This window comes from Pan paniscus, chromosome 12, assembly GCF_029289425.2.
Source record: "Pan paniscus chromosome 12, NHGRI_mPanPan1-v2.0_pri, whole genome shotgun sequence".
Classification (NCBI taxonomy): Eukaryota; Metazoa; Chordata; class Mammalia; order Primates; family Hominidae; genus Pan; species Pan paniscus.
Window position 1 is genome coordinate 15,746,918 of NC_073261.2, and position 25,384 is coordinate 15,772,301.

The window sequence follows — 25,384 nt, forward strand, 5'->3', positions numbered from 1 at the left end:
TGAAAAACACAGAAAAGTACAAAGATAAATAAGAATCACCCCTAATCCCACTACCCAGAGATAAAATTTTATTGGTTCTCTCCTACTAGTCCTCTTTTTCAGGCATATATAACCTTTTACAGTAAAATTAGAATCTACTATATAAACATCCAACTTTTTATAACAATTTGTAATTGGTTATTGCTGGCATATAAAAAGACATTCAGTTTTTGAATGTTGCTCTTCCTTCTTGACATCTTGCTAATTTAATTATTATTTCCAATAGTTTTGTCTGTTGATTCCTTTGGGTTGAGGGAAACTTCCCAAATAATTAGGCTGCCACTCCACTTCTAATCTTTATAACTTTTATTTCTCTTATTTCATTGACCAGGATACAATATATAATATTACCAAAATAGTGGACATACTTATCTTCCTGACATTAGTAGAAATACTTTTAATGGTTCAAATGAATTGTGATATTTGCTATAGATTTCTTGTTCCTCATTGGCTGAGACCTCCTTGCTTTCCTGAGTTGTCAGGACTAAACGAATGCTCAACAATGTGACTTAGGGCCCAGGTGCACAGACGCTGGGGGACTGGCAGCAGGGCTGAAATGGTGGTGTTAGAAAATGAAAATCTGGATCCAGAGGTCTTCCGCCAATAGCCTAAGGAATTGCTCTTCAAAATAATCAAATATGTGGAGACCTATTTCCCACAATCTGAAGGCATTATCAATGACAATGCAGCCTCATAATCAAGTGAAAATGCCAAATCCACCCACCAGGCAGGGTTCTTCAGGATTACTATGCTGAGAGGTTTCAGAAGCTGTATAAGGATTCCATATGGGAAAGCACTGATGGCAAGCAGCAGGTGGGAACCGAAAACAAAGGTGGAAGCAACCATCTGCGTGCATGCCAGATATGTGCTATCTCTAACCAAGTTTAATTACATGATTAGCTTGGAGTATGACTTAGTTTCTTAATGATAATTTTCAGAAAAAAAAATTTGATGTCATTTTGAAAGTTTTTCACTTACTTCCTCCCAATTTTATGCGCTAAATCCACAGTAGGTTTTACAACTATTTCAAAAAGAGATGGAATTTTCCTAAAATCATCAGAGAAATCTGTCTGAAAATCGTCTTCAGGATCAGAAAAGGGAAAATGCTCTGGAGGGGTTGGCAGAAGCCCAACCCCTGGAGGTGGTTTGGGAAGAGGAGTTATGCCACGCTTTCTAAGTTCCTCTAATTCTCTTTCATCTTCATTTATGAGTTCTTCATCAGTATTCAACACCTAAAAATAATTGGCAAAGATTACTATTTCAAAGCGAGTCTTTTCCTCACATTTAAAACTAGAAGACTTAAGTTTGGTTAGTAGAAAAATAATATTAAAGTTGAAATGGGCTGGTCGCAGTGGCTCACGCCTTTAATCTCGACACCTTGGAAGACCAAGGCAGCTGGATCGCTTGAGCCCAAGAGACCAGCCCGAGCAACACGGAGAAACCCCTGTCTCTACAAAAAATGCAAAAATTAGCTGGGCATGGTAGTGCCCACCTCAGAAGGTTGAGGTGGGAGGATGACCCCAGGGGCAGGGGCGGGGGGCGGTGCAGGGCAGGGGGTTGGCAAGGAGCAGGGTGTGGAGGTTGCAGTAAGCTGAGCTAAGATCACGCCACTACACCCAGCCTGGACAACACAGCGAGACCTTGCCAAAAGAAAAGAAAAGAAAAGAGACAGAGAGAGAGAGAAATAAGAAAGAAAAAGCAAGCAAACAAGAGGGAGGGAGGGAGGAAGGAAGGAGGGAAGGAGGGAAGGAGGGAAGACGGGAAGGAGGGAAGGGGGAGAGAAAGAAAGAAAACAGTTGAAATGGTTTGGAGCTAGCTAACTCCTCATTTTTTATAAACAGAATGAGGTTCAAAAAGGTAAAGAATATTGCTCAAATAGAATAAAATATAAAATAGTAAACTTTCAATTTCTCAGCAGTTTCATAAAATATCACTTATAAAATATGATTCAAGTCAAATGTATTTGTGGAGAGACATAATCAAGGTACAAAAATATTACTCACTTTGTCCAAAAGTTTCTTTGTTTCTTTAGTTAGATCATCATGGGAAAATTTACAGTTGTCTCCCTGGTAACATTTTGCTCCACTATGATAGAACTTGCATGGAAATTCATGTAAATAAAAATATTAAGGAAAAGACCAAGTAAAATCAAGGTCTAATTTTTTTTTAAACCAAAACCTACAACTGTTAGACAAGATAGTTAAGTTCTAGAGATCTGCTATGTAACATTGTACCTATAGTCAACAATACTGTATTGTATACTTAAAATTTTGTTAAGGGAGTAGAACTCATGCTAAGTGTTCTTAACACACACACACACACACACAAAACCACAACTGTGCTGAATCAATAAGGCTGTATTATTATATATTATACTGAATTTACTATAATCACATCAGCTTATTTTTAATTCTATTAAGGTTAGATATTTTAATTATACAAAAACATTCAAACAGCTTTTTTCTCTATTAAAACTAGAAAGCCACTTTTTAAAGGAAAAAAACATTTATCACTATTATAGCAAACACTATTATATTTTAATTACATAAGCTCTGTTACTTTTCACAATAAAATAAAATATTATATAAATTTTGTAGCAAGAGCTTATATTTATAAAGAAAATTAAGAGGCTTAATATGTCATGTTAAAGGCAAATATCCCAATAATCAACTACAGACTAATCTTAGGATTTTGGAGACAAACGTATAAAGAAAATATTAAATCTAGAAGTATAGTGAAAAATATACCACTCTCAGGTGATGTATGTTCAGGGAATAGCTGGATGGTTTTAGGAAATTTATTATTGTAAACACTGATAAGGTCAAGAAAAAAATTATATGATCATTTTGGCAGATGCAAAAGGCAACTGATAAAATTCAAAATCTTTTTTAGATTTCTTTTTTAGGTTTAAAAAAAATCCTCTTAGTAAAATAAAAATATACTTTCTTAATTGATTTTTTAAAACTTACTTTAAAACTGCAGCCACAAGCTAAAACAAAAAGGCACTATCATTAAAACATGTTTTATGTCTGCCACAGTCACTATTATTTAACATTCTTCTGGAAATGTGGCCAATACAATTAAAATTAAATAAGAGGTATAAATATTGTAAATGAAGTAAAATTATTATTATTTACAAACAGCATGACTATATAACAAAAACCCCATAAGAATAGATGGAAAGCTTTCAGAAACAGAATAAAGTATTTGCTTTCTAAAGAAATATGTCAAATCTGAAAAAATTTATTTTTCTTGAATAGGACAAATTCATTACATTTTATTTGTTTTTATTATTTGCCAAATCACTTCTGACCTGAGACTATTACAACATTTTTTTTAAAAAGGAAGGAGTATTTGCCTTACCAAATATCAAACATACTCTTACAGAGGTGAATAATCAAATACCACAATAGATAAGAGTAGTATAGAAGCAGAATTGTGTACAAATGAGAATTTAGGGTCTGGTAAAGATGCCATTTTAAATCAGTAAAGATAAGACAATGAGTTAATCATCTGAAAAAAAGGTCCTTATTAACACACTGTGTATTAAAATACAGTCCATATTAATGTAAATGTTAAATTTAAAAATACAATATTCACAATCATTATAGATTTCATTTTTCTAAAAAATTATGTGTATAGGCTGGGCCCAGTGGCTCACGCCTATAATCCCAGCACTTTGGGAGGCCGAGGCAGGCGGATCACCTGAGGTCGGGAGATTGAGACCAGTCTGATCAACATGGAGAAACCACATCTCTACTAAAAATACAAAAATTAGCCAGGCGTGGTGGTGCATGCCTGTAATCCCAGCTACTCGGGAGGCTGAGGCAGGAGAATTGCTTGAACCCGGGAGGCAGAGGTTGCAGTGAGCGGAGAACGCGCCATTGGACTCCAGCCTGGGCAACAAAAGTGAAACTCCATCTCACAAAAATAAAAAATTATGTGTATAAACATATACACATCCATTCATACATACATACCAGCATAGACAAAAAGTCTGAAAGGCTTTATGCCATACTCCAAGTATGGTTCTCTGTAGGATGACATTACTTAGGATTTTTTTTCTAAGTTTGTTTGAAGGTCATTAACCATACCAAAGTAGAGAGAATAATAAAATGAAGTCCCTCTCATGTTGACCTCATAGGTTCAACAACTTTCATCATTTGTTGTAAATATTTCCATACCTATTCTCAACAGATAAGGACTATTGTTTCTTTCCTTTTATTTTATTTTATTTTATTTTATTTTATTTTTTGAGACAGAGTCTTGCTCTGTTGCTCAGGCTGGAGTGCAGTGGCACCATCTTGGCTCACTGCAACCTCCACCTCCCAGGTTCAAGCGATTCTCCTGCCTCAGCTTCCCAAGTAGCTGGGATTACAGGTGCACGCTACCATGCCCAACTAATTTGTGTATTTTTAGTAGAGATGGGGTTTCACCATGTTGGCCAGGTTGGTCTCGAACTCCTCACCTCAGGTGATCCACCCGCCTCGGCCTCTGAAAGTGGTGGGATTACAGGCATGAGCCACCGTGCCTGGCCCCTTTCCTCTTTAAATTAGTTATGGGAGTGGGAGAGGTGTCTCACTATGTTACCCAGGCTGGTCTCCAACTCCTGGCCTCAATCAATCCTCCCACCCCAGCATCCCAGTGTTAGGATTACAGGTGTGACCTACCATGCCTGGCCAGGAATACTTTTTCTTACCAATCATGACTTCATTACCAACCTGGCAAAATTAATGTGTTAATTTCAACTAGTAACCAGTCAATATACAAATTTTCCAGACTTTTAAAAAAGTATGTTTTTATAATTCCTTTCTTCAGATCAGGACATAAAGATGATCCACAAATTGTATCTAGTTAATACATCTCCCAAGTTACTTTTACTGATTTCTAGAAGTTCCCCTTTCCCTTTTATTTTTGTATCATTTGTTAATTTTAATATTGGTCATAGATGGTATTCAAATACTCTCTACTGTATCATATCAAAAGGCATTTAATATCTGGTTGTTTCTTTTTAGTAATGTTAAGACTGATCAGTCCTTTCAGGTGTTGTCAGCTCCATCCATCAATTGTAAAGGTCTTAATTAACTTTTCACCTCATGATTTTAGCAGCCATCAGTAATCACTGCCCAGGTCTATTGTGGAGAAACTGCAAAACGCGGGATTGCTGGGTCAAAGGGTAAATGCATATTGCATTTACCAAGCTCTCCTCCATAGGAATGCACCATTTTGACATTGCCAGCATCAAGGTTTTCTCACATCCTTGCTAACAAACTTCACTGTCACGATTTTTTTTATTTTTGCAAACGTGACACAGCTGCAAATGTTATCTCAGTGTAGCTTAAATTACATTCCCCTTATTAGGAACAAGATTGAACATCTTTCTATATGTTTTGGGACCATTTGCATTTCTCTTTCTGGGAATTATCTGTATCTCTTCCCTCATTTTTCTTCTCAATGTTTAGAAACTCATATATTAAGGATATGACCTCTTCGTAAGTGATATAAATTACACATAATCTTTCTCACTTCATTATTTATCTTATTATTTAGCTCATGTTATATGTATTTGTTTTGCAAATGCAAGCTTTTTCATGGAGTCAAAATTTCAATCTGCTCCCTTTTTGCTTCTGGATTTTGAGACAGGAAATTTTTCTGTTCCAATTCATCATGTATTCCTCTGGTAATTACATCGTTCCATTTTTTGACATTTTGATCTATGATAACAGGCATTTTTCATTTTATTCACTTTCTTTTTTTTTCACATTTTTTAAACACGACAACAGAATTTAAAAATTTATCTGGAAAAATAAACATCAGAATCTACCGAATATTACCGTGGCTGTTGTGGCAGAAATAATCACAGCAAAGCAAGACAGACATGAGGGTGAACAAATCCATGGAGCCAAACACGAAGTCCAGAAGAAAAATCCATATATATAAACATTTTGTCTGTGATAGAGTTTCAATTCTGTGGGGGAAAGCTTCATTAGTCATAAGTCGTAGTGAGCAACCTGACAGATATTTGGGGGAAAATTAACATGGAAAAATTGCAGAATACATTTTTTTAAAGGACCAGAACACTATATATAGTGAAATTCCAATTTGGGTAGGAGCAGGAATACAATTTAAATGTATATATTTCCCAAGGGAGAGTGGGGAAGAATATACAGCATCTATCATTGAGTGGTAAGATTTGATAAGACTTATAATTTTCACAATGATAATTTTTTACTCCTGAACTTAAGTAAAATAATTATGGAACAAAATAAGTATTTTGCCAACTACTCCTTCAGGAAGCACAATCTCTTGAAATACTTTAAGCTGATTATATTAAAGTACCTTCCCTTCACAGAATTTTTTCCAAAGGGCAGTTATCTCATTTCCCTAAAGAATAAAAGTCAGTTTGCTCTTTTGAAGTACAAAGTTTGACTAGACTGGGTTTATGTAATGTGTTGTTTTAAATTTAAAACCAAACTAGGCTTTATAGGGTGTATTTATTATTTTTTAAAACCTCAATGATGCTTTAAAACCCCAGCATTTTATTTAACATACATTTTAAATAAAGGATATTATGCATATAAATGCAGTTCTCTCCTTTGGTACAATATCCTTGTAAATAAAATTTGCAGATCTCTTTTCTTTTCTCCAACTCTGCATCATGATCAAATTTACACTGATCTCCCTATTCACAAAAAAAAAAAAAAGAAAAAAGAAAAAAGAAAAAAAAAAAAGGTAAGAAACAAAGAGAAACAAAGAAACAACAGCTGAATTTTCTACATGGTGTCTCATGGTAAAATTATGGTCATTATCTTCAGTCTTTAATAATGAACAAATAATAACTCAAATGACCCCTTAGAATTCCTGCCCAAGACAGTGGATGTAGCTACATGCATTAAGGCAGCACAGTGAGCAAGACCTCACAGGATACTGCCTGAATTGGCAACCAGCACTCACCATTTCTTGCTGAGCTACCATGGGAACTTACTTAACCTCTTGGTGCCATGAATAAAATGGGGATAATAACATTAACTACTTTGTAGGGTCACTGTAGGATTAAATCATTTAATATTAGTTGTACTTTGAACAGTACTTGCCACGTAGCATTATGTGTCTTTTAAACAAATCCGATTTCAACAAATTATGTTATTGTCCCAGAACATAATTAAATGAGCTCTAATGTAAGGTATTTCCATGCAAGATACATTTTAAAGACCCAGTTTTATTACAACTATATGAGAAGAGAAAAAAATTAACCATCCCCCAAAAGACTTTAATTTTAAAGATTATTTTGGAAGTTAAAATGACTTATGATACCTCTATAAATTTACCTTAATACACCTCCCTTCCAGGAAGTATTTACAGATTTGTTTTCCTTTGTGTTCCACTGTGTGCTGATTAATAAATTCCTGAGTCATAACCTTCCATTTTTTCCCTGGTTTATTATACTGCAAGAAAAAAATTCCATTTGAATGCAGCATATGAAATATTAATAGGTATCAAAATGTATGATTAAGTTGATCTGGAAAAAAGTACAAATTGACTACAAAAAGTGATCAAGATTGAACATTCTGATGCTATTCATTTATTTGGAGAGAGATATGTGTCTAGTAATCTACTTATGCTACTAGTGATCGCAAAAAAAAGCCTATTTCTTTCTATTTTAATGAAGATGAATAACTTTTTAAATAAAATTATAAAAAGCTTAAAAATTCACAATTCTCAATTTGGGCAAAGACACAATAAAATATGCACTCATACTATTGATAGGTATGTTATAAAAGACTTTAAAATATCCATATTGTTTGACATACAACTTGTACTTTTTGGGATTATTTTGAAAGAATTATCAGGGAGACACAAAGATCTATTCATATAATAAAATACTGACATAGTAAAACAAACAGCAAAACGAGAAACACTCTACACATTTAAAACTAGAAGACTGGTCAAATATATTATGATACACTTAGGTGGTAGAATATTATGCAGTCGTTAAAAAATCAACAACTTTGGATCATAAAAACTGTTTACAGATCAGGCATGGTGGCTCATGCCTGTAATCCCAGCACTTTGGGATCACTTGAGGCCAGGAGTTTGAGACCAGCCTGGCCAACATAGTGAAATCCTGTCCATACTAAAAATACAAAAAATTAGCCGGGTGTGGTGGCACACACCTCTGTAATCTCAGCTACTTGGGAGGCTGAGGCACGAGAATCGCTTGAACCTGGGAGGTGGGGCCTGCAGTGAGAGCCAAGATCACGCCACTGCATTCCTGCCTGGGCAACAGAGTGAGAGTGTCTCAAACAAACAAACAAACAAAACAAAAAACAAAAAAAAAAGTTTACAATATTTTATGAAGTAAAAAATTGATCCCAATTCTACAATAATAAATAAAGGCAAAGGAAAAAAGACAAAAAGAATATACCCCCATATTTTACAGTGTATGTCTCTGGATGGCAGGATTAGAGATTTTATGTGTGTAGTTATTTTGTACTTTCTTTAGGGGAAAAAAAGGGCAAACAAACAGGCGGCGTGTATTACCTTTAACTTTTAAATATAAAAAGTTAAGAAAAAAACTTAAGAAAATTAAAGGAAAAGAAATCTTATAGCCCTACTTGTTTTCCTTACTTCTCCTGAGTCCCCTATTCAACTTCTGCTTTAAGTATAAGATTAAGTAACAAGGCAGAGTATGATGCTTAGCCATGCTAAATGTAATGAGTTACATTCATCAACTCTAAAAAACAACATTATTTTTCATGCACCTGGCATGCACTGTGCCCTGTATATCATAGGAGTTCAATGACTATTTACTCTTCTGATTTGATTTCTGTTTTCCCTTTTCTCTTAATTTGCTAAAAGAGAGAGCATAAAGTTCAATCTACTGAAAACAAGAGACTGCCTCACAGCAAACATTGAGGCAATAGATGTCTAAATTGAAATCTGATCCCCAGCATTCACAGCTCAAATCACATTTTACTGTAAGAATTCTAAAAAAGGTACAAGAATACAAAGTAAACAGATAATCCTAGAGATTCGTTTTAAAAATATAAACATACCTAATTTACCCCAGGAAAACACAATGAAATTGCTTATAATATACTATGACAGAATCATTTAAAGTGTCTCAAATCTATATAAATTTGATTCACAAACATTTTTATGTTTAGAGGTTCGTTTAGAATAAGCAGATATAAATGACCAGCTCACATAGGCATTCTATACAAAGAATCATGGCTGTTATAAAATAAAATAAACAGCCAAAGAAAGTAAATTATGCAAAAATCAATGAGCAACCTGAGGAATATAACTCTGAAATTAAAAAGTAAAAAAATTAGGTAATCACACACACACACCCTGAAAAATGCAACAAGTTGTACTTAGCGTTTCATTAATAACTTACTCTTTCTGTATACATTACTTCCAAATAACGTTTCATTGTTTTAATAGAGGATTGTGGTGACGAAGTGTTTTGTTTCGTTTTTTAGTTTAGTTCCACTTAAATGAGTAGAAAGTATCTCAGTGTCCACAGCTATGGGAAACCTGACTATAATCAAGGTACTATAGAAAATCTAAAGCAACTTTAACAAATAAATTTTTAGGGCAAAATTAAGTGCCCAGAAGATATGGCGAGTTAGCAGACTGACAGAACTCAGGAACTGTGCCTTGCAACTCCTCCTATATTCTTTGCATTACAAGACAGTACTGCGAATAAAAAAACAATACAAGAATGAAGGAGAGAAAGAGGGAGAGATGGAGGGAGAAAAAAAACCAAGCTACCTACTGTACTTGGTCATTTTAAAACTTATTTACTTTAGAAGATATATTGATACAAGAGACAAGAGCATAAAATATTAATATATATCAGGTAGAGGAAATGTAAGGATCTACCAGGAAAATAATATTTATTACAAAAAATGTAATAGGTACAGTAAATACTAAAACAATTTAAGAGTATTATGGCCAATAAAATGAAGAAGCCTTTAAAATTCAGTGAAAGTTTGCTTCTTTGTGACTACTCTTGATTTTTCAAAAAAATTATGATGAATCTGAAGGTACCCCAAATTGATTTGGCTTTGGAGACTCTCATAGTCTCTGAAAGGCCTAGGACAGAGACGGATCTATCTTGGCCACTCTGCTGTGGCCTGCATGTTCGTGCTATTCTGGATGGGCCACCTGCAGACCATTCCTGAACATGAACTGCTTCCGTGGGCTCTGGCACACTCCCAGTTGTTTCTGGAATCATAAGAAATGTCTCTCGTGATAGCCAATAAATTGACATGATTGATAATGTATTTTTATCTTTATTTTTCTGTTATATGATTATCTTTTAGGTATAGCCCAGATCTACAGACATCTAAAATGTTGTGCTTGATGGGGCCCTTAGAGTTAACTTAATACTATACCCTCATTTTGCAGATTAAGCAAATTGAGGCAAAGAGACAGGTATAACTTGCTCAAAGTCACACTTTCCTGGAAGCTAATTTTGTTTAAAGGTATAGGGTGTAAGAACTGGGTATAGGAGCAGGCTTACTTAGAAAGCATTTGTATTAGTTTGGGTTAGGGAAATCAGCATATTCTAAAGGTCTACTGGTGTCTAAGAAGATGACAGGCAGGTTTTTAGTCACCCCAAAATTCTAAAATAATAACCATAGTAATTCCAAAGCTGCTGTTCCATGGAACAGTGAGTGGCTCAGTGAATGTTAGTAGGTGTGTAGGGAAAAAAATAGTTTGTAGTTGAGTAAATGATGGGTTGAACAAAATAAGCTTCTTTTTGCCTAAGCTGCTCACAAGCTTTACTACATTAATGTCAACTGAGAATCTCCAAAAGCAGATGGCATGTGCTGGGTTTCGCAAATTTATTTGGGTCTGACCTTCTTTTTTTAGGTCACACCTGTTAACATCTCCTGAAACAGTATACTAAGGAGTGCATATTAAGAAATCTCTGCCCACTATCTTTAAACTGAGAGATCAGAAAACCAAGCATTTTCAAATTATAGTATATAGCTATCCCTCTCAGCTCTCACACAAAGTTGCAGCTTTTTTTTTTTTTTTTTTTTTTTTTGAGATGGAGTCTCGCTCTGTCACCCAGGCTGGAGTGTAGTGGAGCCATCTCGGCTCACTGCAACCTCTGCCTCCTGGGTTCAAGTGACTCTTCTGCCTCAGCCTCCCGAGTAGCTGGGACTACAGATGTGCACCACCACACATCCAACAAATTTTTGTATTTTTGTAGAGATGGGGTTTCTCCATGTTGGCCAGGCTGGTCTTGAACTCCTGACCTCAGGATCTGTCCGACTTGGCCTCCCAAAGTGCTGGGATTATGGGCGTGAGCCACTGTGCCCGGCCAAAGCTGCAGCTTTTAATGACCCACTATTGCCTCTATAATTCAATCAAATCTTACTAGAACAGTAGTAGAATACAGGAATTGGACCACAGTAATCCAGGGAGTCACTACAAGGTTAAAAGTTCATGTTCAGAGTTCAACTCAATTTGACATATATTTATTGAATATCTACAACATGTAACATACATAAGTTCACCTTTCCAACCATTTATATCCCCCTTTCTTCTCTTTCAATCTTTTCAACTCTAAAAAGGAAGTTAATTTACCACTGCCTCCCTTCTTGTCCCCCCTACATATTGAGCTATTAGCACTTCATTGCCAGTTACATCTGGGGAAGATGATTCCTAGGAAAGAAAAGCACAAAAGAAGACTAATAGAGGATATATTTTTGCTTTTAAACTTAGCAATTTTATTTTGAGGTTCTTTCAAACATAACAATTTTATTTCAAAGTCAGCAAAATCTGTAAATTAGTTTCACAACTAATTAACAACTATTTTTTGGAGGTTATTGATACTCATTTTATCTGAGCTGGTAATTTTTCATTTACTAGAGAAGTATCATTAAAATCGCAATGCTTTCTTTGCCATCAAATAAATTAAAAGATGAAAAAGCTCCTCCCCTCCTTATATATAAATTCTTAGTACCTCTTGAAAGTCATCCGATACTGAAAACACATTAGGCCCTTTATTGGTTCTTCCCCCACGTTCTTTTCGTTTGATTTTCTTCGGCAAGCCACGTCCACGACCAACATTAAAACTTTTAACTCTCTGTTCAATACCTAGAAAAGTTACAATGTACTTAAATTTAAAAGAAAAACAGCATACCTTTCAATTTATTAGTTTATAAGGAACAGCACATTTTAATAGTCTATAATATACAGTGCATTCTTTTTTTTCCTTCTAGATTCAATGAAAAAAATTAAATCTTTGTATCTTATCTCCTTGGTACTGTTTCCTAAGGGATGTTAACAACATAGGAAGGCAAGGAACAAGGATACACATGGCTAGAGAAGCGAAATCAAGTTTTATTCTTTTTAATTTTCCTTAGCATAAGATCATTAACAAGCCTTTCTGTTTTTAAGAGAATCAAATATTATATTCCTATTTAAGGAAGACATTGTAGGTATCAGTGGTTAATTAGCAGCAAATCAAATTTCCACTGGTAATTTTGAGTAGATATATACACATATATCTCCAGGAAAAATTATACTTCTTTTGTTTTTGAAAAACTTGGTATTTAAAAGTACGTAAAAAGATACCCAAATTACAAAAATTAGTTTTTCTTTTTAGAGGCAGGGTCTCACTCTGTCACCCAGACTGGAATATGGTGGTGAGAACATAGCTTGCTGTAACCTTGAAGTCCTGGGCTCAAGCAATCCTCCCTCCTCAGCTTCCTGAGTAGCTGGGACTTAAGGTGTGAGCCTTTGGCCTGGCCAATACTCAGTTCTTTAAGAGCACAAACAAGTAGGAGCTTGAAAACAAAAGCCCCAGGTGGGAAGGGATGAGCAAGACTTTTTTGCATTACCCTTATTGTCCAAGTGGGATGATCCCTGATACCACAACATCTAGACTACAGGAACAAACTTGCTCAGTACAACAGCATATGTGTAGAAAAATTATTTTCCCTTTATTTCAGCTAAAGCCTACATTCATATTTTTCAAAGAAATCCTGCTAGGAAATCGAGAAAAAATAAAGTCATAGAAATAACCAAATTTACTCATAACTGATTCCTGTATGCAAAGATAATTAAAGGGTAGTTATACAGAGTGTGGCTCCTCACTACTTCACTTCAGTCTCATATTGCTCCACTTTTCCTGAAGCAGATATATTGACTAGCCAATACTTAAGGCTGATTTGAGGCTTACATGACCCATAGTTTCTTCACTTATTGTCAAGAGCTGGCAACTTGTCCTGGTCTCTCCAGGGACCATGTAATTCAATATTGCAGATAAACAGGTGATCAGTGCAGAAATGTCTTTAGATTATGTTTTTATCTCCAATTTTAAAAGATGTTCATAGTCCATGCACACTTGCTTAGCAAAAATGACTGCTGTATTTTAAAGCCTAATAAAAGTATAGCTTCCCAGCTGGTCTAAATTTAAAGCAATACATACAGCAACAGAGATAACTGTATACTGACATGACACAGAAGCAAGGGGAAAAATATAAGAAAGTTGTATTGCATTTTTATGTATTTTTAAATCATTAGAATATCTTTCCAACTGAAATATTCATGTATCATACAGATTGAAATATTTGTAGATTCTGTTCTCAAGGTCTACAAAATAAAAGAAAATGAATTTAGATTCTACAAGAATAAGCTAATCTTGAACGGGGATAAGTTTCTAAGTTTTTACTCCATAGCTGCCTGTTTTAATAAGGTTCTCACATTCTAAGACAGACTGTAATTTCAAACTTACCTTGCTGAACTCCTTTCATTCTCTGTTTTTTCCCTGATTCTTTAGAAAATGATGACCCTAAAGCAATATTTGCGGTTTCTTTAGCTTGCCTGTATTGTTTCAGCTGATTGGCAAAATCTTCCTCTGTTTCCTGACCGTAGTTACCAAAGTTGTCATCACTGTAGTTACCGAAGTTGTCATCACTGTAGGTGCTGTACTCATCATATTCTTTACTTTTAAATTTTTTGTTATGTTGACCCTTCTTTGATGTTATGTAGCTTCCTGATATATGTCCACGCTAAGTGAAAATGGACAATCATTATCAGGATTTTTCAATTATATACAGCAATTGACAGTAGCACAGGACATCCTTTTCCCCCCAGCAAGTTTGGAGAAAGGAGAAAAGACAGTTATTAGTTCTGACTCTTGATCAGTACTTATCTATGATACTACTTAACACTAACTTCAAAAGCCTAAATGTTACCCTGAGATAATTAAATATTGTTATCTTTATGCTTTAGCCTTTGCTTTCTATGTTCTATGTCTCAGTATCTTACACACAGGAAAAAGTAAAAATACACACAATCATACATAAATTTTTCCTCCAAAAAATGAAAAGGCCTTTTTGAAAATAGGGAAAAGATAGTTAAATAGCTTGGGGTGGAGGAGTGTGGTAAAACATACTATTTCTCCTAACACTGGAAAATTCTCAAATTACATTATATTTAATAAAAAACTGTATGTGTGGAAAATTTTATAAAAAGAAAATGTCTATATCAAGGGTCTAATAGAAAAAACAGAGCTTTCCCTAATAGTGAAAAACATCTAGTGAATAAGTTGCTTATTAGAAACTGTTTATTACAACAAACATTATTAGTTTTATTGCTTCCTTACTAAAGCATGTGAAAACAAAGAATACACTTTAGTACTAGAAGTTTATTAAATGACAGTATTCAGGTCTGTCTCAATTCACTGAAATATTTTTATTAGTTCTATTGTATCCTCTGTCAATTTTTTTTAGTAAAGCGAGAAAAAATTGCACATAATTACAACTTAAGGATCTAGACAAATCCAAACCAAATAATTCATCTTTAGCTTAGTGCATTTTATTTTATTTATTTATTTCTTTTGAGACAGAGTCTCGCTCTTGTTGCCCAGGCTGGAGTGCAGTGGCATGATCTTGGCTCACTGCGACCTCTGCCTCTTGGGTTCAAACAATTCTCCTGCCTCAGCCTCCCAAGTAGCTGGGATTACAGGCACGCACCAACATGCCTGGCTAATTTTTGTATATTTAGTAGAGATGGGGTTTCACTATGTTGGCCAGGCTGGTCTCGAACTCCTGACCTCGTGATCTGCCCGCCTCAGCCTCCCAAAGTGCTGGGATTACAGGTGTGAACCACTGTGCCTGGCCAGCTTAGTGCATTTTAAATGTGATATTAAAATACTACTCTGGCCGGGCACAGTGGTTCACGCCTGTAATCCCAGCACTTTGGGAGGCTGAGGCAGGTGGATCACTTGAAGTCAGGAGTTCGAGAGGAGCCTGGCCAACATGGTGAAACACCATCTCTACCAAAAAATACAAAAATGAGCTGAATGTGGTAGCATACACCTGTAGTCTCAGCTACTCAGGAGTCTGAGGCAGGAGAATTGCTTGAATCCAGGAGGTGAAAGGAAGTTGCAGTGAGCCAAGATCGCACCACTGCACTCCAGCCTGGGTGACACAGTGAGACCCTGTCTCAAAATAAATAAATAAATAAATAAATAAAATAAAATACTACTCTGGCAAAATACCAATATGAGACTACGTATTTAATGAAATGCAATGAAGTATTAGATCTTTCTAATTATAAAATAGAGAAAAAATGCATAACTAATCAAGAAAACCAATTCACTCATCAATTTTAAATTTTAAAAACACTATCATATTTTTGATTTGTTTTAAGTAGTACTTTTTAAAGTTTATGAACTCCATTCTTAGTCTAGCACTTCAGAAGTTCAAAAGGGAATTTATGATTGTAGCCAAAACAGTGTTTCTGACATTTTTTAAAGCCACTATGAAAACTAAAGCAAAACAAAAAATAATTGCTTAGATTAAGTTGAAGATTAAATTAACTAGTTAAATGATGGTTATATTTCCTTTTATTAAAACTGTGACTATATTAATACTTGATGTATTTCAACACTTTATGATTGAAGATTACTTTGTTAATAGATGAGTATCAATTTTTCTCTGGAAATCAGATGCTTCTCATACAAGTTTTAGATTCTTAACATTAATTCAGTTCTCTGATTGGCATAGCTTTATCAAAATAATCTCTGTGTTCTTACCTTAAGTAGAATTATCCCTAAATTTTCATTTACCTCCTCCCTAGATTCCCAACTGTAAATATTCTTAATAGTCCCCTAAGAATGCACATTCCATCCCAGGGCTCCTTTTGTGGTTCAAGACTTCTAGTGTGGACTGCTGAGGTCCTTCACATTCGCATTCACACCATGTTGTATGAGTTTTCCAGGAAGCATGAAATGAATGAAGGGTTACAGAGCAGCCCCGCTTTTCTAGAGTGGTTCACATATTCCTTATGGTTCATATAGTCATCATTGGGATGAACAAAACGCACTCACGGGCAAGGGTCTAGCAGGTATTTTTCCAACCGAGAGAAGATAAAGGAAAAAGACAATAAATTCCACAAAAATAGACAGCTTTTGTAATCACTTTGCCAACTGATTATTTGGCTATACAAACTGCTAGAATGTCTGTAGGGATAGAGTTGGTTTCTGTAAAACAAAAACAAGCCCCACAGCAATCACTGGAAACAAATAAAGGAAAAGGAGGCCCTGAAAAAAGATGAGGAAAAAAGAAGCTAAATTAAGTTCTCTAATTTAACTGCTGGGGGGTTAACAGTATATTCAAATTTTGCCCTGTAATTGTAGAAATTATATAGCAGATACTTGTTATCTAAGAAAAAGGATTTTTAGATGTAATTAGGATATCATCTTAATTCTCAGTGAGTCAACTCTAACATATATATATGGAAGAAATGGTACTGAACTTTCTCTTCTTGTAAGTAGCAGACTGGGTAATTCAGACTAGTTGTCTCTCTTAAAAAAAGTAGAAAAGATAGACAAAATATTTTTCTTAAATCCGTTTGTAGACATCAGACAGCTAACAAATTAGTGAAGGATTACTAGACCAATACCCATGGAGTAGATGAAAATCCTGAGAAGTGGGCAGCATTTGGAGCTGCATTTGCTCCGAGAGTATCACCCCATCAGGAAGAACCAGGTGAGAGATCCAACAGCACTTTAGACTGTCTCTGTTGTCTATGGAAACAAAAGGTGGAGTCCAGAGTCTGGAAAAGGTGGAAGCTTAGTAACCCCCATCCTCAATTATAAGGGGATCTCAAAATGCGAATCACAGACTGCAGCCCAGCCTTCAGGAATCTGAGTGGCTCAGAGGTCTCAAATCCTGAAATTGGAATAAAGTTTGTAAGGGTCACCAGAAATCTGACAGAAGTAAGTAAAAATCCTTTCTGAAGGAAAAGAACATCATCCTAGGCCTAAAGTTATTTCTACAAAATGCTCAGCACAGAATAGAAAAAACTGAAAACTAAAATAGGCTTATGAAGAGATAGGATCACATGAAAGAGAACCAGCAAAAAATAACAGGCAATAGAAATACAGACTTCAGGCCGTGCACGGTGGCTCATGCCTATAATCCCAGCACTTTGGGAGGCAGAGGTGGGCAGATCACCTGAGGTCAGGAGTTTGAGACCAGCCTGGCCAACATGGTGAAACCCTGTCTCTACTAAAAATACAAAAATTAGCCAAGTGTGGTGGCGTACGCCTGTAGTCCTAGCTACTTGGGAGGCTGAGGCAAGAGAATCACTTGAACTCGGGAAGCAGAGGTTGCAGTGAGCCAAGATCACGCCACTGCACTCCAGCCTTGGCAACAAAGTGAGACTCCGTCTCAAAAAAAAAAAAAAGAAATACAGACTTCAGATATAGAAATTTGTATCTGAAGTCTGCTATTTTCAAGTAAAAGACAATATGAGCATTTCAGCAGCAAACTTGAAACTATAAAAATGACTTAGAAGATTTTAAAGAACCAAATTTCTACGTATGAAAAATACTTAATAGATAGGTTTAAAGGCAAATTACACTCTAGCCTGGGTAGCAGAGCAAGGCTCTGTTTCAAATAAATAAATAAATAAATAAATAAATAAATAAATAAATAAAGGCAAATTAGATCTCTCTGAAGGGAAGAGAAGACTAGAGAAGAAAGATTAGGTAAAGCATATGTGGTAAAATGTTAACTGGGGAATCTGGATGAAAGATATACAGGAGTTCTCTGCACCATTCTTGCAACTTTTTTGTAAGCCTGAAATTATGACAAAATGAAAAGTTATAAAAAATGAAGATAAAATAAACACATTGGCCTAATAAATAAAAGCTGAGAGAATTTGATAGCAAACCTGTGCTATAAGATATGCTAAGCAAAGGCTAAACGATGCAGTGCGTCTGGCTAAAAGAAAATGGTATCATATTAAAACTCAGATCTACAAAAAAAGTGAAGAACACTGGAAATGAAATGTAGATAAATATAAAAGACCATCCTTTTTCTTAATTTCTTTAACTGATTTTTTTGAAGCAAAAATAAAACAGTATGTCTACAGGGATATATAATAGTCAGCATAATATTAACAATACATATTTATTAACAATAAATAACTGCATAATGTTTAAAAAATGTGAGATACCTAAAACAACTGCATTATTGTTTATACATACAAATCCATCTTGCCTCCCACAGTGGCCACATAGAAGGCTATGTACTTATTACAACAATGCTGCCAGTATTTTAAATATTTGGAACTTCCTCTTTGGGGTTACTTTCAGTGATAACTTATGAATCCAGAACCTGTCTCATTACTTGATATTTTCAAATGTCTTCTCACTTGAAATAATAATGCCCATCCTTAGCATCTTTTCATTCATTGTAAGAGTCTCCAAATGACTTTTGAATATTTCTAAAGAATAAATCTAACTACATATCAGTGTTGCTGAATTAAAAGTTTTGTCACTTGTGGTAAAAATATTTTTAATGAACAGTTATAAAATGTTCTGAGAAATAGCAACAACCACTGACTCTAAAATCACTGGACATATTGACCTTATAAACATTCTGATATTTACCCAACTAGATAAAATTATTAACTAGTGTATAATTCTTTTCAAATTTTAAGAGAAGATATTTTAATAAAACCTCATTTATTTAATGGTCACTTAGCAATCTCAACTATAAAGGCGGCAACAGTGAATCAGACTATAGAAATAACTCTAACAAAAATAGTATTTTGGTTTCTAAACTCACAAGAGATTAGGAACACCAAATTAGGAGAAAAAATAGTGCTCTTGTAGACCAGAACAGTGAGACTGACAAAAACGAGAACTCAGAAACTTTGGGGCTTTTCAGATAAGTGCACACTGATCCAAATACTTCCTAGTGACTCTGAGAAGCATCATAACTTGCCTAGCACAAAATACTGTATATTTGGAGATAGGGCCTTTAAAGAGGTGACTAAATTAGAATGAGGCTGTTAAAGTGGGCTCTAATCCAGTTTGACTGATGTCCCTATAATAAGAGGAAATTTGGACACAGAGAAACACCAGGGGTTCCTGCACACAGAGGGATGACCATGTTAGGACAAAGCAGTGAGAAGGAGGCCAGTGACAAACCAAGGAGAGAAGCCTAGCACAGATCCTTCCCTTACAGCCCTCAAAAGAAACCAACCCTGCTGGCACCTTGATCTGGGGCTTCTAGACTCCAGACTGTGAGAAAATACATTTCTATTGCTTAAGCCACCCAGTCTATAAAATTTTGTTATGTTAGCTCTAGCAAACTAATACATTATGTATTCTTTATGTTCAAAGATTTCAAATTTATAGCCTATGTCTGATAAAATACCAGAAAGAATAAAATTGAAAGTTTAATTTTTCTCTTAAAAGGGCAATACTCAAAACCACAATAAGATGCCACTTCATACTCATTTTCTGTTTCCAAAAGAAAACAAAGAAAAAAAAACACACGTTGGCAAGGATGTAGAGAAATTGAAACCCTCAGGCATTATGTAAATAATGTAAATGTATTTTTATACTTACATTATTGTAATGTAAATAATATGTAAACATTGTAAATAATGTAAAATAGTGCAGCCACTGTGGAAAAGTTTCATGGTTCCTCAGACAGTTGGACATAGAATCACCATATGATCTAGCAATTCTGCTCCTAAATATATACGCCAATAAACTGAAAGAAGTCTTAAAAAGATTTTTGAATACCCATGTTCATAAGCAGCATGATTCACAATAGCAAAAGGTAGAAGCTTTTTTTCATGAACACCCACGTGTCCATCAACAGATGAATGGATAAACAAAATGTGATATATACACACAACGGAATATTATTCAGCCTTAAAAAGGAATGAAATTCTGACACATGCTACAGCTTGGGTGAACTTTTAAAATATTATGTTAAGTGAAATAAGCCAGATACAAAAGAACAAATACTGTATGATTCCACTTACATGAAATACCTAGAATAGGCAAATCCATAGAAAGAGAAAATAGAATAGTGGTTTTCAGGGGCTGGGGGCAGGGGAAAACGAGGTGTTATTGCTTAATAGGTGCTGAGTTTCTGTTTGGAATGATCAAGAATTTCTAGAAATGGATAAGTGGTGATGATTGAACAACACTGTCAATATACTTAATATCACTGAATTGTACAGTTAAAAGGGTTAAAATGGTACATTTTATGCTATCTATGTTTTATCACAAAACAAAAAAATGGCAATACCTGAGTAAATGGAATGTCATAATCCCTGTAGAAACCAGTTCTTTTTTTATGGGAACTTTCTGTATGTTCAACATCTGAATCAAGGCTGTAGTCCGAACTATCATCACTAGATGGGGAATTATGCTGAAGGGAGGGGAAAGACAAATATGTTACATTTGCAAAAGGAAGAAAATTTAACTAGTAATTAGATAAGCTTGTTTCAGCCAGAGGTACCAACCAGTAGATTATATTATTCCAGGAGACTCTGAAGTACTACTGAAAAATTCTTGCCCCAAAGGCCACCACCATTCCAACTTCGCTGAGGTTTTCTGAGAAGTCTATCTTCCTCTCTGCTCAGAGACTTTATGACATTTTCCTCATCATCCCTTTGACCTAAACAGAAATATTCTGCCCCTGTGCTCTAAAATGATCTACATTTAAGCTAAACCTAAAGAAAGTAAAATTGGCTCCTAGATCACCAAGAAAGGTCATAGAACATGAGTAGAGTATGTATTAATTTGTTTTTACCTAAAATGGCTTTGGAGTTCTTATTCTATTGCATGAGTACCCTAAAACTAAAAGATACCAAAACATTACAAATTACAAAAATAAAATAAATCTGGCCCACAAAATTGAACAAAAGTGAAATGAAAAGCATAAGTAATTGATAATGATTATTGATGTCAAGTACAATGATAATTGATATCAAGAGTAAGCTTTTTCAAGTATTAATACAATTTCAAAAAAAATGGGACCAAATCTCCTCCATCTGGTCAGAATGATTACCTTCCCGAGTTGAGCATTCTCTTTAAAGAGTTCTTACATTTCCTGGCAATGAAAACACTGGCTCTGTGTATTATTATCGTTGCAGTCCCAGCATCTAGATCTAGTACAAACTCAGTAAAAATTTGCTGAAATGATTGAACTCTGATGCTTTTACAAGGGAAAGCTCTGTTTTTCTCTAACCTATCCTGAAATGTTATTTTAGGAAAGACAAATTGCTTTCCTCCATCTTGTTCCTAAATGGTCTGGAGTTTGGTTTTTATGATTTTATTGCTTTTGTCTTTGTTGATTTGATAGGTGACATAAAGAAATATTTTTATAATTATGCTGTCAAATGCTTCAACTTTAAGTATCTAATCATTCTTGGCTAGGATTTAAAATAAATAGTGTCTATTTAAAAGCCATGTTTGCTCAGTCACCATCAGAAGTCAGCTCCAGCTCTAAGGAAAACCTTTCACCTGAAAAATACTAATAGAATTATACTCTGAAAAGATTTGGTCCTTGTGTTTCTTGGTAGGGTAGATTACAAACTCCAAAAAGTCTCAGACTTTTTGACTCTCTAGAATTAATTTTGTTAGGTAGTACTTTTCTAGAAAATTTTCCATTTCATCTTGCTTTTAATATTTATTTTCATAAAATTATATACATAAATTTCTTATGATTTTAATTTCCTTTTTGATAGTTATTTCACCGTCAGCATATATACATTTATTTTTCTTTTCCCTTTTATTATTGATAAGTTTGGTCAATGATATATATGTTGTTGATCTTTTTAAAAAAACTGTTGGTTTTCATTCTAATTCATCACTTCTGCTTATAATTTTATTAAGTACTTCCTTTTGGTTTGGTTTTGTTTTGTTATTATTCTATGCTGTTTGAGCATAGCTTATATTGTTTTCTTAATTTTTTGTCATTTTAAAATATTAGGTTAAATTTTTCATATGCTTTGTGGGCATGCTTTCTTTTCTGGAAGACTTACTCTCCATTATTCTCTTTTATCTTACAATAACAACTATGGAATGTGACCATAGTCTTATCTTGCTTCTCATGTGAAAAAAATGGATGGAATGGGCCAATAAAGCTTTCCTAGCTTCATAGCTCTAGGGTTATCTCTTCTGTTGTTAGCATGAAGTATTCAAAAATATGGCTATTTTCTGAGCTATGCCTCTTCTGCTTCCTTCCCCCATTTGTTATCTGACTATTTCTTTCCTTGGCCCTATATGCCTGTTTCTCAATGTAGATTTTACTTCCAGCAGTTACCTCCTCAGTGTGGGACTCTGTCATAAAAAGGAATTTGGTTGATTCATATTTGGGGTTCATCAGGTCCAGATCTTTTCAGCACCATCCAATTTCTGTGGTCACCTTACATTCATGCATGAACTGGTGATAGCACAGCCCCCTCCCAGTTTCTGTTGCTGTTCTCAGGCCCATGAGGTTTCCGTGCTGGGCACTGACCATTTGAGGTGAATATCTGTTGGCAACTTGGTTTCTGGAAGTCCCTTTATTTTCCCTCTGCTTCATTTGTACTGATGCTGTTGTTACACTGGTCTTGTTGCTGTCTATCGTTTGGCTCCAGTCATTTGTATTTTTTAGGTTTATTAGAGATAACTTGTTTCTTCCTTTTTTTGTAGATGTTGTCAATGGGTTTTGGTTGTGTTATCCTAATTGATGTGATTTTAATGGAGGAAATTCAGGGAGTTTCAAAACCTGCTCCTACATTGCTGCCAACTTGTCCATGATTTCTCAGTCAGCATAGGTTCCCCTTCTTCCCTACCCCAAATCCACATAATTCTCTATCCAGTACCCTGTTGTTTTTTTCATAGCTTTCCCATTGCAATGTAATCTCTTTAAGAGCCAACTATTTCACTCACTACTATAACCCTCAGCATACAGCATAAAGGTTTCCATAGTAAGCACTCGATCATATACCTAAATGAATAATAAATAGATGGACAATGCCAATGCTGCTAATCTGTATCTGTAGAGAATGAAACTCTCTTTCCTTAATCTTCCAATATCCATGTATACAAGCTTCCATCAATTAAAATATTATTTATTTCAATCTGCATTAAAATTTAACTTGAAGCCCGGTGTGGTGGCTCACACCTGTAAATCTAGCAATTTGGGAGGCCACGGTTGGCAGATCACTTGAGCCCAGCAGTTTGAGCCCAGCCTGGGCAACATGGCAAAACCCTGTCTCTACTAAAAATAAAACATTAGCCAGGTGTGGTGGTGTGCACCTGTAGTTCCAGCTACTCAGGAGGCTGAGTGGGGCATCACCTAAGCCTGGGAGATCAAGGCTGCAGTGAGCCAAAATTGCGCCACTGCACTCAAGCCTGGACAATAGACCCTATCTCAAAAAAAAAAAAAAAGATTTAACTTAATTACTTTTTAAATCTTTAAGATAATTCATATAATCTTTGTTTAGAAAGTTTAATCACATAAATGAAAATATCTAATCCACATGTTTTATAATAAAATAATGACTTCTACTTTCTAATTTTCAGTATTTTATATTTCATAAACATTTATCAAAAGAATAAAAAGTAGATTCTAACTAACCTTATGTTTCTCACGTTTTCTCCTTTTGGATTTTTTCTTCTCTCTCTCTTTCTTATGTTTTTTTCTTGATTTTCTGTAGGCTTTCTCACTTTTCTGCTTTTCATTCTCTTTTGCTTCTTTTTCTTGTATTTCTTCAAATCCTGCATCGTCTATTTCACCATCTTCTAATTCGCCATCTTCTCTATAGAAGGAAAATTTTAATTTTCAAATATCATTCTAAAACAAATCTTACAAAAAGATTTTCAAAAGAAAAAAAGCATATGCCAAGGAAAAAGGTTATGTTATATTCATTTAGACAAGCACTTGAAAAATTTTTCTATAAAGGCCCAGATAGTAAATATTTTACATTTGCAGGCCATATATGGTTTCTGTTGCGAATTCGTCTTCATTTAACATTCCTTTAAAAATGTAAGAACCATTATCAGCAGCCGAAGTTTGCAAACCTCTTAGATTAAAATCACTGATTCTCACAAAATGAATGCATGAATAAATACAGTGCTATCCCAAAGTACTGCAATAGTTACCATCTACTAAATTTTCTTCAAAAAAAGGAATTAAACTAAAATGCTCTATGAAACACTCGACTTACAGGAAGGTATTTTTAACTTAGTGGCTCATAGACAGCTATAGTTTTAAAATAAAAGCAATCTAAGAACCAAGAATGGGCTGCCCTTGGGGAAAGAGGATCTAGGATCCAGTTGGTGCAGCTTATGGCTTGTCCCTATGCATACAGTTCTTAAATTTTTTTTTTTTTTTTTTTTTTTTGAGATGGAGTCTCACTCTGACACCCAGGCTGGAGTGCAGTGGCACCATCTCGGCTCACTGCAAGCTCCGCTTCCTGGGTTCATGCCATTCTACTGCCTCAGCCTCCCAAGTAGCTGGGACTACAGGCGCCCGCCACCATGCCCGGCTAATTTTTTGTATTTTTAGTAGAGGCGGGGTTTCACCGTCTTAGCCAGGATGGTCTCAATCTCCTGACCTCGTGATCTGCCTGCCTCGGCCTCCCAAAGTGCTGGGATTACAGGTGTGAGCCACCCACCACACCCGGCCAAATTATTCTTTTTTTATTTTTATTTCTAAAAAATAATTCTTTCAATAGATAATACAGGCATGTGGCTTAAAGGGAAACCTCAAAAGGCACATAAGGATCTGTCTCATTTTAAGTTAAAAAATACTGTATCAGTATCAAATAATTAAACATTTCTTCATTTGAATCATAACTTTTTTCTTTATTGTATTGTTCCCTTTCCTGTGCTTACGTATTTTCAGAAATTTTAGTTGGTGTGCATACGACAATTTGTATTTTGTACTTAAATATTTTACATTTCATGGCTGTATATTCATTTGATCAAGTTCTTTTATATCATAAATAATTCACATAGAGCTGGGCATTTGATTGCTTGCCGATAACTCGGCAATAAGCATTT

The 25,384-nt window shown here is 34.9% G+C and overlaps 1 protein-coding gene across 1 annotated transcript in view; it reads right to left on the reverse strand.

Moving 5' to 3' along the window:
• The window catches only part of ZC3H6 (zinc finger CCCH-type containing 6), a 68,068-nt gene that overhangs the window by 16,095 nt on the left and 26,589 nt on the right, over positions 1-25,384 (reverse strand). Inside the window, exons 2-9 of the mRNA XM_055107413.2 lie at positions 23,958-24,138; positions 20,634-20,756; positions 13,802-14,078; positions 12,026-12,159; positions 7,368-7,484; positions 6,608-6,721; positions 2,043-2,150; positions 1,018-1,271 (exon numbers count right to left, since the gene is read on the reverse strand). Coding sequence (XP_054963388.1) covers positions 1,018-1,271; positions 2,043-2,150; positions 6,608-6,721; positions 7,368-7,484; positions 12,026-12,159; positions 13,802-14,078; positions 20,634-20,756; positions 23,958-24,138 — 1,308 coding nt within the window. The remainder of the gene's footprint in view (positions 1-1,017; positions 1,272-2,042; positions 2,151-6,607; positions 6,722-7,367; positions 7,485-12,025; positions 12,160-13,801; positions 14,079-20,633; positions 20,757-23,957; positions 24,139-25,384) is intronic.